This window comes from Bidens hawaiensis, unplaced genomic scaffold, assembly GCF_021521415.1.
Source record: "Bidens hawaiensis isolate Kalapana, Puna unplaced genomic scaffold, B.hawaiensis_p1.1 tig00012230_1, whole genome shotgun sequence".
Classification (NCBI taxonomy): domain Eukaryota; kingdom Viridiplantae; phylum Streptophyta; class Magnoliopsida; order Asterales; family Asteraceae; genus Bidens; species Bidens hawaiensis.
The window spans coordinates 364464-378315 of record NW_027491989.1 but is presented as its reverse complement, the minus strand read 5'-3'; the positions used below and the strand labels follow the sequence as shown (position 1 = coordinate 378315).

Sequence of the window (13852 nt, the reverse complement as noted above, 5' to 3'; positions counted from 1 at the left end):
AGTGAGTTGAGATGCATCCTCTCCCCCCCTTTATATACTCATCGCAATGAATGCGATGAATTTAATGCGGGGGAGAGAGAGAAAAGTGCAGGCACAATGAGACGACGACACGTGGAAAGCAAGCTGGAAACAGCTGTCGACAGGACGCGTGCCGTAAAATTCGCGCCCACGCGCCCTAAAACTCGCGCCCACGCGCCTGAAAAAGCGTCTGGATTTACCATATACTGTCACGTCGCCATAACTTCCTGCACGTCCTGAAACTATCAGAAGAAACCGTCGGAAGTCGCTAACGTCCCTTCAACAGTTTGGACTGTTCTTATCCTTTCACCAACTCTTCGAATTTCAAAAAGATTCAAAAATAAGAGGGAATATACCCCCCACCTTGGGAAGCAAAAAACCATAAGACAAGCGCGTGTACAGTGTCAAGGCGAAACCCTTCACATACTTAGCACTTGCAGGGAATTGAAGCCAAGAAGGATCTTATGGGCCATGCTTGCGGAAAGGGTAATAACACCTTCGCATGGCGGGAACGTTGAGAACCAGCTTGTGTGAAACTTCAAGGCGGAATTGGTGGTTTAACATAACTGATCACTATGTCCAAAACTACAAAAACCTCGTGAAGAGCCTACACAAATAAAACTCAACGCTCCCGACTTGCGAAGAGATTAAACACCTACCCGCATCATAACCAAAGATCAGGCAGAAAAGTCGGGAATTTCTGCAAGTAACATTAGGAAAACTGCGGGAAGAATCCCCTCGGAAAACCTTAAAAAACAAAAACCTCTTTAAAAACCCCTTGCTTAAAGTCCAAAAGAGCCAGTCCGTACGCTTCTGGAAGATCTTTTGTACTATACATGCCAAGGTATGGACAAAATAGACAAGATCTGACCAAAGCAGCCCATGAACCAATCACAGGGTGACAGCTCACTGACAATAGTACGAGGAGGAGCACGCTCCAATACAAAATGTCACTATCAGCCGCTGCCTACCCACCAACTCCCATCGTGGCACGTACATAGCCTGTAGTTGGTGGAAAAGGAATATTATACAGCTGGCCGTACCTGCTTGGAAACCTACCTTCGGCTATAAATACTCCAACACCTTGGAACGGTATCATCATCATATATCATCTGATATTATCTTATCTTCTCTAGCTATTTCTCTTAATATAAACTTATATTCAGAGCAACCTAGTCTGATTCTCACGCCGGAGGGTGGTCACAAGGAGGAACCCCCCCCCCTTCTCAGTGACGAGCTCACGGTGTCTGTTTTGCAGGACATCAGAAGAATAACCATCTTTGCCGGACCTAACCCTCGTGGGAAACATCTATTTAACCCTAAGATTATCCGTAATCTGCCGGGGTCACTTAGTGTTTCTTCAGAGAATAACATCTTACTTGCCGTCTGGAGGTCCGTTTGTGAGAATGGATAGCCACGTGTATACCGATTACGTTGTTCCACCAAGCTACGATTCTCTACTTGGAAAGGTTAGTAATATTCTAGAGTTCTTGAAAGTTTATACACATTCAGATCACCATATCAATCACACAAAGTCACAAACCATTAGTATTTTGTAACTGAGAAACGAGGTTTCACAAATTTTGAATACATTTTGGGTGAATTTTGAACCTTTCGACAGGTTCAACCTGTTTACATTTAACAAGATATTAGATTTTTAACTCAATTTGACCCATTATAAAGGAATGTATAAAACAAATCAACCCATTTGCTCTTAAACGGGCTAAACTTATGACCTCGAGGGTATAACATCCTTTAAGAAACTTGTTTGTGTAGAACTATATCATTTGGATCACTTTTGTCTCTAACCCATAACTAATTTATTGATTATGGTTTTAGCTTATTGTATGGGCCCCAACAAGAGAAAAAGCAATTGAACGAATGAAAAGGGCTCTTGATGATACTATCATCACAGGTAAAATTTAACTTCCTCACCAAGTAAATTTAAACCATCATTTTTTGCAGCTTCTTTTCCCCTTAGTTATATTTTCTCAGATTTCCTTCCATTTTAGGGTTTTGTAAAAAGTATTTGTTTTTATTATTTTATATTGCTATTTCAGGGGTTCCAACGACAATTGAGTACCACAAGCTCATCCTTGATATCGAGGTAGGCAACTTGTCATGTTTCTACTCTTTTAAAATGTTCATGTTTGTCATGTGGGGTGTAAACGTGCCGGGCTCGTTTAACTTAAGAGAGCTCAAGCCAAGCTCGTTTAACTTATAGAGAGCTCGAGCCCAGCTCTTTTAACTTAAACAAAGCTCGAGCCCAGCTCGTTTAACTTAAAGAGGGATTCAGCCCAGCTCGCTTAACTTAAGAGAGATCGAGCCCAGCTCATTTAACCTAAGGAGAGCTCAAGCCGAACTTGTTTAACCTAAGGAGAGCTCAAGCCCTGCTTCTTTAACTTAAGAGGGCTCGGGTTCTGCTCCTGAGTGATTTTACAAGCTTAAACTCTGCTTGTGCTGCATTTTATTTCATTTATTTCTTATTTCACTTCAGGACTTCAAGAATGGAAAAGTCGACGCTGCTTTCATTCCAAAGCACGAGGAAGAATTAGCTGAGGTAAGTAATTTGTTAATTTGGTATTAATCTTGTTAATATCCTTCTAAATGTTCCTAATACCGTACCTAAATTTTGTAATCTTATATTTACTCTTCCAAAACACTAAAAGTGTTATCTGTAACACTTTCATAATGGTTATAAACGGAGCAGTTTCATATATACCTCTGAAAACTCGCATAATATATCATACTTATCCCAACAAAGAGAAATTAGTATCAAGAAACCTATATAAATTACATTAAATTGCGTATTTACTCATTTTAGTAAATACAGTTTATAATATGTCTTCTTATTTCCTTTACACCCCAAACACTTACTCTTAAAGAGTCGTAGCACTTGTTATATGTGATTGCAGCCAACACAGAAGTTGATAACATCAAATGCTGCTAAAGAAGTTGCAAAGGCTGTAGCTTAAAGAGTGAGTTCATTGCTCATTTTTTTTTGTAATAAAAATGTATTATTAGTGTTTTAAGTCATTTGATCTACAAATGTATTTGAGATGACTTTCAATCTATGGCATCCATTTTAAATCTGTATTTGCTAAATAATGTTTTCTTGTCATCTTATGTATAAAAATTTAATACAAAATCAATTTTAAATAAACGAATCGCAAAAATTGAATTAAACCTGAAATTTGGTTTTGTTTCAAACTGAACTCAATTAAGGAATTCAAATTTGGGCTAATAATTTTCAAACCGAACAAACACGATTATATTTATGCTACAACTGATACGAAGTAGTGTAATAAAATTACGCTACTTGTAAAAGTGTGACGTAGCTTAATTACAAAAATGTAACTGCAGTCACTTTTTCCTTCACTTCTCAGGTATTGCAGAATAAAAACCACTTATACATTAACCCACCCAACTTTATACAAACTTATACTTACACTAATGTTTTTCTGTTCTTAATGTTATATAATATACACCATTTTAATATTTCATCTAACATATATTCACACTTAACATAAAACCACACCAACTACCAACTAAACATCTAAACATCCACTAAGAATTTTCAAGATAGTACGAAACAAACCGTTAACTCCGTTAGTCAACGCATCTACACCATCCGAAAACCTTTTCGCCTTAACCGCCATCTCTTCACACCATCCTCCAACCGAACCCTAGCGCCATCATCACCTCCGCCACCAACCTCCTCAACAAGATCATGCACCACCACCGCTTGCCTTGCCACATCATCAACCTCCAAAACCACATTCCTCTTCACCTTCACCCAGTCAATAATCCGATCCAGCTCACCGTTGACCAAGTCAACTCCAACTCCAAACAAAACGGTTACCAAAACGCTTCCAACGAAAACTGTCGCGTAAAACATCCGACGTACAAGATCTATTTCATTGCCATTGCCACGTGGCAGATTATCAATCAATTCCTCAATCAACGCCTTCGCGCGTAAACCATTATCCGTAGCCGGAGCTTCACCGACGACAAATCTAGTCAAAGCATCCTTCGCCTTAATCAATTTCTCCGTCGCTGGAAACTCACCGGATAATTCAAGCAACCGGAGACTGTAACTAATCAATATCCGTTGATTCGTTAACTGATTCACCTTCGACGATATCAAATTAGAGAGATCTAGTACCTTTAAACTGTAATCTATATACAAATCCTGATTGAACTGATCCTCTGCCTCGGAATGAAGCTTTGATAGAAACGTAACCGCTTCTGATAGGGAAATTAAACTGATGGTTGATGAATCTGGATCGAAAACTAGGGTTTTTAGATGGTGAATTATGTTCTGATCGAGTAATTGAGTGGCGTTGAGTAGGTTAAGGTTAGGGTTAGGGTTTGGTTTGGGGATATGTTAACGGGTGATCGGAAATGGTGAGATAAGTTTGCTTTGTGTACAAGAAACATGGTTGCCGGAAATTGGGGATTAGGGTTTCGTTACGGTGGTTTTATTTCATGATCAACAAAGCATGTGAAAGTGAAAGTGAAAGTGAAAGTCCAGGAAACTTCTAGGAAAATGGAAATACCTGAATTGCCCATGACGGTTGAAGATTATTTTTATATTAACTGCCAAAAAATAAAGCCAAACTACCGGGTAGTATAATGGTTAAAGATGACTTCATATGTCCGTAATCGTAGACAAAGCTGGGTAAAGGTGCATAAACCGGTTTAACTTAAAACCGGTTTGGCAACTGAAGTCAAAACCAGTTTATGATCAGTTTGGTTTGAAACTGGATTCTTGATCAGGTTACAATCGGTTTCGATTCGACTTTTGACATGTTTTTGCCTCGTTTTGGCCAGTTTCAGTTTGGCTAACCTGTTTGGAACCGGTTTTGGTGGAGAAAATTAAAAACCGATTCCGAACCTACAGCTCATTCGGTTCCAAACCGGTTTCTACATAATCGGTTTCAAACTAGTTCAATTTTCACGTTGGTTCGGTTAACCGGTTTAGAGAAAATACGTTTTCATAACATCTATCCAACATATTAGGCAACAAAATGCTAAGTAAATAATATACAACGATTTAGCAAAACAAAATATCTGCCATATGAATATATGATATATCACAACATCTATCCAACATATTAACCAACGAAATGTTTTTACCTGTTATTGTTTGTCAATATGTTATGTTGGTGTTTTTCTGTAGTACGCGCGTACCTTTTCAATGTCACGTCAAAGAGATTTAAATGTTGATACTAATGTTCTTGGGATGTTTGACATTCTAAGAAATATGTGTATTCTTGAAAGTAACATGAGTTTAAACACCTTGATAGGGAAACGACACAAAGCTAAATTTGTTTAAAAAAAACGACACGAAATTGACAACATTATTTGGGACGGTCTAGACAGTATATGCTCTCACAAGTGTACTTTCCACTACTGTAAAACATTTGCGAGAAATGAAAGACTGTCAAACATTTGTGATAATTGCTTATCACGAATACGATTTGAATATTAAACACCCTTAGGTTAAGCTTTATACGGCATAGAGAATAATTTATGCGTTTTTTTTTTCTTTTTAGCACAATATTTATGACTATCTTGCTTGTTTTTTAATATTGCATTGATATTCAAATTTTACACAGCTTACTGCTTGTTTCACTTTCTTGGTGCATTGCTCTAGGTATACAAATATTACTTTTAAACACGTGTTAATCTTAACAATGATGATATAAGAACAATATGGAAAATGAATGATGTTGTTGTAGGGCTTGTAGCAACTTCACTGCTTTAGTTTCTGCCACCTTTAGATGTCATATCTTAATGCAATAATGCCCACTTGAAATAATAACATGTATATCTTACTATACAAGTTAGATGATAATAATGGAGTTTCTTCAACCGCAAGCAAAGATGATTAGCATAATCAAACTACTTAGTTTTGGATTAATTAATATTAGCCTACAAGGCTACAACTTTGAAATAATAAATTATTTCTCTAGAGGAATAATAACACCATCTAAAGTAATACTTAACCACTACACTTAAAACAAACTATAGAAACCATAGTTCCTCGTCTTCCTCGTGTCGAACGATGAGTCAGCATCCTGCTGGCCCCACCCGACCCACCACTCGGTCTAAAATCGCTTACATGGCGGCAGAGGCTTGCCACATAAGCAAAGATTATGCGCATAAGCCGCTGCAGGGAAGATGTTTAACGGTCTTCCTTGCGGGATCTCTCCACATAACTTGTTTGCTCGGAAGTTAGCATGCCTTAGATTTTCGACCAACAACAAACTTGTCGGTATTTTCCCGCCAATCGAGTTAACTGAAATATCTAACCACCTTAGTTTCGTCAAACCTCCCAAACTTGGAGGAATTGTACCTGTTATGTAATTTCTTGAAACATCCAATGTTTTAAGTCCAACAAGTTTGGAGATTGTACTAGGAATGCTCCCTGTGATCCGATTGTTTGACAAGTCAACCGTCTCCAAGAACCGGCCTGCTGACGTCAGCAGGCCCGATAACGAGCCCGAAAGCTGATTCGAGTGAAGGTCTAGTGTTACAAGCCCATCTGGTAAAATGGTTTGTGATAAGTTTCCATTAAGTTGGTTGTTTGAAAGTTTGACTTTTTGTAAGCTGGTCAACCTTTGAAAAAAAGTTGATATTCCACCTGTGAAATGGTTATCAGAAAGATCTATAGATGTGATCGAATTTGGTTTTGTGAAAATTGGTAACAACCCTTTTAGATTACACCCTGACAAATAGACGGCTGACAGCTGTCTGCTTGTTATCCACTTCGGAATAGTTCCTAGATTGAACTTATTATAAGACAAGTCTATAGATAATAGAGAAGGAACGCCTTTAGACAATGCATCATTGGGTAAAGGATCTGAAAGCGCGTTTTTGGAAAGATTAAGGTACCATAAGTTGTGTAATTGTGAGATGGATACCGGGACTTGACCAACAAAGCGGTTGGAACCTAGAGAGAGGGTGGTTAAAGACACAAGACGCCCTATCTCAGACGACAGTTGACCGGTCAACTCGTTGTGGTTTAACGACAAGTCTTGAAGCTTGTACAAGTTGAACAATGAATTTGGTATTGGGCCTGAAAACTGGTTATTGGAAAGGTCGAGAAACTTTAGGCTTGAAAAGCGGCCCAAGATGAATGGGATCGAGCCCGATAACATATTGTAGCTCAGATCAAGATACTGCAAACGAGCCTGGCTACCTAAAGGTAAAGTGAGAGGGCCCGTGAGCGAGTTTCTTGCCAAACTTAGTTGAACAAGTTTGTTCAACTTTCCAAAAGTGGGCGGGATTGGACCGGTTAAGTGGTTGCCACTTAATGAAAGTGTTCGGAGTGAGGACAATTGGCCTAAACTTATAGGGATTGTTCCTTGAAGTGCATTATCTTCTAAACCAAGTTGTGTAAGTCGTAAAAGACCCGAGAAACTTGATGGGATCACCCCCGAAAGCCGTTTCATACCGTTAATAACCAAAACCTCCAAGAACTTCAAGTCCCCTAGAGTAGGGGAAAGTGTACCCTTCATGTATATGCTACTATCTTGACCAAATGACCTTTGTAACATAACTTGTGTCACTCTCCCTGTGACACTATCACATTGAATACCCTCCCAACCGCCTCCGCAACAATCTTTACCTCTCCAAGAAGACAAGATCCCAGTGGTGTCAATCAAGATTCTTGCTTTGAACCCAATAAGTGCTTCCCTATCAACTTCAGAACAAACTTGCGCTTGTGACGACCCGGAGACATAAACTAAGAAAATGATCAAGATTTTGAAAACCCATGTAGAAATCATCATTTTAGAGGTGGGTTTGTTTTGGTTTTTGGAAAAAATAAGGTTTTGATGGTGAAAACTGAAATGGGATATCAAAGGGAGTAATGGGGTTTAAGTATGTTTGTTTGGTTACTTTGACAAGAAGGTATGATGATGAAATTGTTAGTGGAAGGATTATAACTTATAAGAATATAAGATGTGACAGGTGAAAGATATGATAGTGTTGATGAAGAATGTTACACTTATTTATAGGATCAGAAAGCATGCAAGGAGCCAGATACCAATGGAGTTAAAATGGGATCACAAGTTGGTGTAATGGCATTTTATACCCTCATTCTTTAGGCTAGTTTTTTGTTTGTACCCTGGCATGATACTTTCAGCCACAAATCCACAATTGCATATCTTGTAATAAGATAGAAATGCTAAAGAATTTTTTGAAGCTAATGTAAATATTTTCTGACTTTTAAACTTCATTTTTATAGGAAAGACCAACAAGTTTCAGATATTGCATTCCTTTATTTGGTTATTTAAGATATAATTTTTCCTTTCATAATGACTAATAATATTTAGTACAAATTTATTTAGAAAGTTTTTTTATTTACTTTTAATTAACTGAAAATTGAATTGTATCGAAAATAAAATCGTGAGATCCAAAAAAAAAATGATTGATTTTAAGTACAACTTAGTTTTCAACAATACTACAATAAAATGTAGAGAAATATCATAATAAAATGATTTATACTAAAAATTTGAAATTAAAAAAAAACTAAAACGTATATTAAATAAAAACTTTTAAAAAAATAAAACACTTAAAAATCAAAGTGTTATATTTTGTAATGCAGTTTTGAAAAATAAAAAGTCACACCAATCTTAAATCACTTATAACATGAAAAAAAATTGGTTAGAAGAATTGATTTGGGATTTTATTGAGAAACATAATTAGATTTTAGGGTTGAAACTGAAATATATCAAAAGTGAAGGGTTGAAAAGTAAAAAAAAAAAAGATTTGAAAGTTAACGGACTAACGGGGGAGCTTGAGTTTGAATAGATTCACGTGGGCGTAATTTCACGAGGGCTTCAAGTCTCCGTGTTAGTGTTTGTAACGTTGGAGCGTAAGTTTTCAAATAGTCACTTCACTTGACGGTAGAATATTAACAACTATATCCTTTGCAATTATTTATAAGTAAACAACTATTTTTATTTGATTGTAATTTATTAATTAACTAACAATAATACGAGTTGAACAAACCCAGCACTCCTAAAGTACTTAATATCAACTTGACAACTTGTTTGTTGAGTTTAAATGAGTTTGAGTCTGAGCTAGATATTAAAAATAAACTCTAGATGAGGCCGAATTTCATATATGTCAAGCTCGGCTACACCACACACCTCGACGTATATTCTTTTTAGGTAAGTTTTACTATTAAACAAGTTAGTAATAATTTATGTAAACGCTCATTTTTTTTATTATTAATAATAAATAGTATTTAACAAGTTGATCAAAAGTAGTACTTTACGAGAAATTCGGCTCATTTACACTACTAGTTATACATCGGTTTTCCTAGAAAGTTACCGTTTAATAAGTTTAATCTTAAGCTTATGATATTTTTATTTGAACAACACCAAGTCTATGAAAATTAAATCTTTTTATAAACGTTTGAACCTTATATTTGGTATAATCGATGTTTATCCCCATTAGAAATTTTATATCAAACAACGTATGCCATTGTTTAACATTTTTGTACACCTATTTTTTTTTCATTTTAAAGTTTGAACAATCTCCATGATAGTGAAAGTAGTCATATCGGTTATGTCTTAGCAGCATATATGAAAGTTTGACTTTCAATTGTATTTCTTTTGTTCTATTAGACCACCCACTATGAGACACCGATGGGCATGTGGAGGGGCTCCCTTGGGCGCGGAACACCACCAAGGGGCGCCCTTGGTGGTGGGGTGCAAAGCCAAGGACCGTTCCAATGATGGGCGCCTTTGTGGTGTAAAGGTGGGCCCTCCCTCACCAACGGCTACATAACGTAAACGTTAAAAAAATTAATTTAATTATTTTCTATATAATATAAACCGTATTTCCAATTTTTACTCAAACAAATCTCAAAATTCACTCTAAATTCTCTCAACTTTCTACCATAGATCTTTTATCAAACCTAAACTCGAACACAAGCTTGAGCTCAAACTCAAGATAATGTATGAAAAAAGAAAAGCGATGCATGTGGAATATAAAGCCATGCATGAAGAAAGAAAGAAAGAAAGCTAACTCAGAGTGGCAACGAGAAAAGGATTTTAAGCTCCTTGCAAAGGATCTCTCGCATCTAGATGTGGTCACGCGGACGTTTTTGGAGAAAAAAAAAGCAAGGATAATGGCAAAATACGCAAACGAGGACGAGGTCGAGAACGAGGACAACAAATATTAGTTATATTTTTTTTATTTGTATGTTTTTAATTTTTATGTTTTTTTATTTATATATTTTTAAATTTAATTTAATTTGATTTTTATTATGATTGTATTTAATAAATTTGTTGGTTTTTTTTGTTTTATAAAAAAAATTAAAGGGGCATCGATGCTCCCTCGCCATAGAGGGGCATCTTTGGTGGGGTTTTGATGCCCTCAGCACCCACGTGACGCTGATGTGGCACTATGGATGAGCATCAATGACCCCTCACCATAGAAGATGGTCTTACTGCTTATTTTGGCCCAATTTTATCCGTTGACGGGTTAAATTACCCAACTCAAACACATGCTCTATATTTATTTGTATTGTCACCACGTGTCGCTCTAACACACACAAAACCAAATGTGTCGAGTTCAAGTTGTCCTTTTTGTGTTCATTTTCAAATATTATTAATAGCAAATCAACAAGTGACTTGGTTAACAATTTAAATATAACTTTTCTAAAAAGCAATGGGCTAATAAGTTACTCTAACTTTAAAAACATGTTGCGTTTGTGTTAAACCTTTTATTAAATGGGCTATTTCAATCTAATCTAATTGATAAAGAAGATAATATCGAAGATTATAGCAGTTAACCAAAAATCAGATTACTTTGTCATGATATAATTTGTCCTCGTTCATTTTGTATAATAGAAAATGATATAAGATAAGTATTAAGACACGGTACCCTAAATTCAGACCAAATCGATTTCTATTCATAAGGGTGAACAATTGTAATGAATCATCGCAACCTCCATGAAATATCATAACATTTGGTGGTTAGTGGTTACAATCATTGTAAGTGCCAATTCACAGTTTGATACTGAAAAAACAAGTTTGATACTGAAAAACAAAGTTAGTGTTGACCTTTAGCTTTGATACTGAAGAACAAAGTTGATATTGACCTTCAGTTAAAATATCAACAACCATTTTTAATTTTCAAGATTAAAATTAATGCTGATTATCAAATTTAAGTTTTTTTTTCTTTTTTTTAAGCAATTTCTAGTACATAATAAACAAGGAACTGAAAGTAAAATTTCTAACTAAGTGATCATTTTCCTTATATTATAATGCATATCCTATATATAGTTTTGTTACGGTGAGATTATATTGGATACGTTTGTTTGTTTCTAAAGCATACATTCACTTACATTTGATTACTTAACTATGACGTTTTATTTTTAAACCACCGGTTCTTAGTTTCAAGTTGTTTTTTTTTAACATCAAATGAAGAACAAATATTAGTTTAATTTTTTTTTCCACAAAAATAACATTTATATTATTAAACAGCGCAAACGCCTTCAGTGGAAAGCTTGAAATAAGGTACAGAAACATAAGAAAGAAAAGAAAAGGACGACAAAATGAAAACATCAAAAGCAATCCGAGGAGTCTCTCAATCCATAATACATAGACAATGCAATGTGAAAGCATCCGACCAAATACACTAATCAACTTCCTCGTGCTTGAACATAAGCTTAAACCATCCAAACACACAACTTTCTAATTTCTTCAACAAAATTAGTTCATTGGTTTTCAAGACAAGATCAAACATGTATTTGAATATTCCCTTAATGAGCTTTTATGATGCATAACTTTAGAACATCTAAAGAAGTATCAATAGCAGCTCGACAATAAGATACACGTATATAACTAACTTCAATACTATATTTTTATTACTCATACTTACTCAAACAACTCAAAATATTCATATATCTTTTTTAAAGTTGTCTTCAAAATAAGATCTATTAGTGTTTGAAATAACTTTAGTCGAGCTAAGATAAGCTTGAGCTTAGTGTGGTTTTATGCTCAAGCCAGAGGCGAAGGTTAGTGGGGGCCAGGGGTCCCCCCGGATTTTTTTTGCATAATAGTGTAAATTTACCTGTTTGCGTTCGAAATTTTGCATAAAGTAAACAACAACGTTCAACGAACCAACTGTATGTATGCATGTAGTAGTAGTGAATGATGAGCAAAAAAGCCATCCCAACTTTACCCATTATTATTATTATTAACAAACCACTTTCTTTTTCACCACATTTTCATCGGTTATTGCTCTTCAAGTTTTGATGTAATTTGAAGGTTTCAATTGCTCAATTTCAAGGTTAGTACTTAGTTAGTTGTCAGTTACTGTTTAGGGTTTCATTGATCCAGATTGTTTCTATTGTTCTTGCTTATCATGATATATATGATATTAATAGTATAGTCGCTCTTAATCTGATTATTATTATTATTATTATGGGGTTTTGTTATAGATAGGGGAGTAAACGAGCCGATCCCGGGCTCGACTAGGCTCGGTTTGACTTACCAGACCTCGAGCTCGTCTCGTTTCAAGTTTTTTTTTTTTTAATTAAAGCTCGAGCTTGGCTAGGGAGTCGTTTATTATTTTTAATTAATTTATTAAACTTTTTTTATTCAAGATTTTTTTTTAATTAAAGCTTAGCTCGTACTCCGCTCGTTTATTTTTTTTAATTAATTTTTATATGTTTTTAATTGTTTATATATATTTTGAGAAAAAACTTAAACTAGGCTAAGCTCGGCTCAAGCTTGTGTAGTACTTAACAAGCCAAAGCTTAGCTGTGGTAGTGAATGCATCAAAATCCGAAAAAGGTAAAACTTTAAAATACACAAACGAGCCTAAACAAGCTTCCCATATGAGGCTCGAGCTTAGGCTGCTCGAGCTCAAAAAAGCTCTACTGGTTTCGAGCTTTTTTTCGATCCGATCTTGAGTAGCTCGCAACCGACTCGTCTCGTTTGCACCCCTAGTTTTGGATTAAGGAATCAAGGGTTTTTAATTTGGTAAGGTGTGAACTTGCAGTTTTGAATGATGAATCAGCACACGATTTCGTTCCGATCGGGTGGTGTAGACAGTACATCTGAGATGAGTATGATGAGTCATTACTATCCAGTTAATAGTGCAGCAACAACAAGCACAAGACTTTTAGGGAAGTCCAGTACATTAAACAGCAATTTATCAGGATTTACACAGTCAGGGAGTTCTTGTGGGTCTGTTTTCGGTGATTCGGTTGCAGCGTTGAAGCATGATGCAGGTTTGGCTGTTGAGTGGTCTGTTGAAGAACAAAATAAGTTGAATGAAGGTCTTTCCAGGTAGGATTTGTGTTCCAAATTTATATATAATAATGTTGATATACGCTTAATTTGTATAATATCGGTTGAAATTATTGCGGTTTAAATGACGAAACATGCATTTTGTAAATATATGTAATTAGTGTTTTACAATTTATTACCAATGTGGTCATTATGCTAATCTTTTTAAAAATTTATATACATGTAAGCTTTTAACAATGTATGTAGATTTGCGGATGAATCTAGTATCATGAGGTATATCAAGATTGATGCAACATTGAATGATAAAACAGTTCGTGATGTTGCCATGAGGTGTAGATGGATGGCGGTAAGCACCCCCCCCAAAAAAAAAAAAAAAAGCACGCGTGCGCAATGATTTTGAACTGTTCTTACTGTTAAAATGGTTAACAAGATGAGATTTTGGCAGAGAAAACGAAAGAAAGTGGATGAACCGCATATGGCGAAAAGGATAATGGACAAGAAGGTAATAACATGATTGCATGAAGACTGAAAAACGCATAAAGAATGTGTTT

General features: G+C 35.7%; 3 protein-coding genes and 1 pseudogene across 3 annotated transcripts; 2 read left to right on the top strand and 2 right to left on the bottom strand.

Moving 5' to 3' along the window:
* The first annotated feature begins 1387 nt into the window (after positions 1-1387).
* LOC143540417 (biotin carboxylase 2, chloroplastic-like) lies at positions 1388-3131 on the top strand. The gene is made up of 5 exons (XM_077033485.1): positions 1388-1487; positions 1858-1933; positions 2079-2125; positions 2516-2578; positions 2934-3131. The coding sequence occupies exons 1-5, from the start codon at positions 1425-1427 to the stop codon at positions 2991-2993; spliced, it is 309 nt and encodes a 102-aa protein (XP_076889600.1). The 5' UTR covers positions 1388-1424; the 3' UTR covers positions 2994-3131.
* On the bottom strand, positions 2993-4402 carry LOC143540429 (uncharacterized; annotated as a pseudogene).
* A 1640-nt stretch (positions 4403-6042) lies between these two features.
* On the bottom strand, positions 6043-8007 carry LOC143540416 (uncharacterized). Its single transcript, XM_077033484.1, has one exon. The coding sequence runs from the start codon at positions 7815-7817 to the stop codon at positions 6132-6134; it is 1686 nt and encodes a 561-aa protein (XP_076889599.1). The 5' UTR covers positions 7818-8007; the 3' UTR covers positions 6043-6131.
* Positions 8008-12948: 4941 nt separating this feature from the next.
* Positions 12949-13815, top strand: LOC143540428 (uncharacterized). The gene is made up of 3 exons (XM_077033493.1): positions 12949-13340; positions 13548-13647; positions 13747-13815. The coding sequence occupies exons 1-3, from the start codon at positions 13057-13059 to the stop codon at positions 13813-13815; spliced, it is 453 nt and encodes a 150-aa protein (XP_076889608.1). The 5' UTR covers positions 12949-13056.
* The last annotated feature ends 37 nt before the right edge of the window (positions 13816-13852 follow it).

Bases quoted from the DNA above. Each gene is read 5' to 3' on its own strand.
- LOC143540417 (XM_077033485.1), top strand. From the start codon at position 1,425: ATGGATAGCCACGTGTATACCGATTACGTTGTTCCACCAAGCTACGAT. The intron at 1,934-2,078 runs GTAAAATTTAAC...TTGCTATTTCAG, and splicing joins TGATGATACTATCATCACAG to GGGTTCCAACGACAATTGAG. The intron at 2,579-2,933 runs GTAAGTAATTTG...ATGTGATTGCAG, and splicing joins ACGAGGAAGAATTAGCTGAG to CCAACACAGAAGTTGATAAC.
- LOC143540416 (XM_077033484.1), bottom strand. From the start codon at position 7,817: ATGATGATTTCTACATGGGTTTTCAAAATCTTGATCATTTTCTTAGTT.
- LOC143540428 (XM_077033493.1), top strand. From the start codon at position 13,057: ATGATGAATCAGCACACGATTTCGTTCCGATCGGGTGGTGTAGACAGT. The intron at 13,341-13,547 runs GTAGGATTTGTG...CAATGTATGTAG, and splicing joins TTGAATGAAGGTCTTTCCAG to ATTTGCGGATGAATCTAGTA. The intron at 13,648-13,746 runs GTAAGCACCCCC...AGATTTTGGCAG, and splicing joins TGAGGTGTAGATGGATGGCG to AGAAAACGAAAGAAAGTGGA.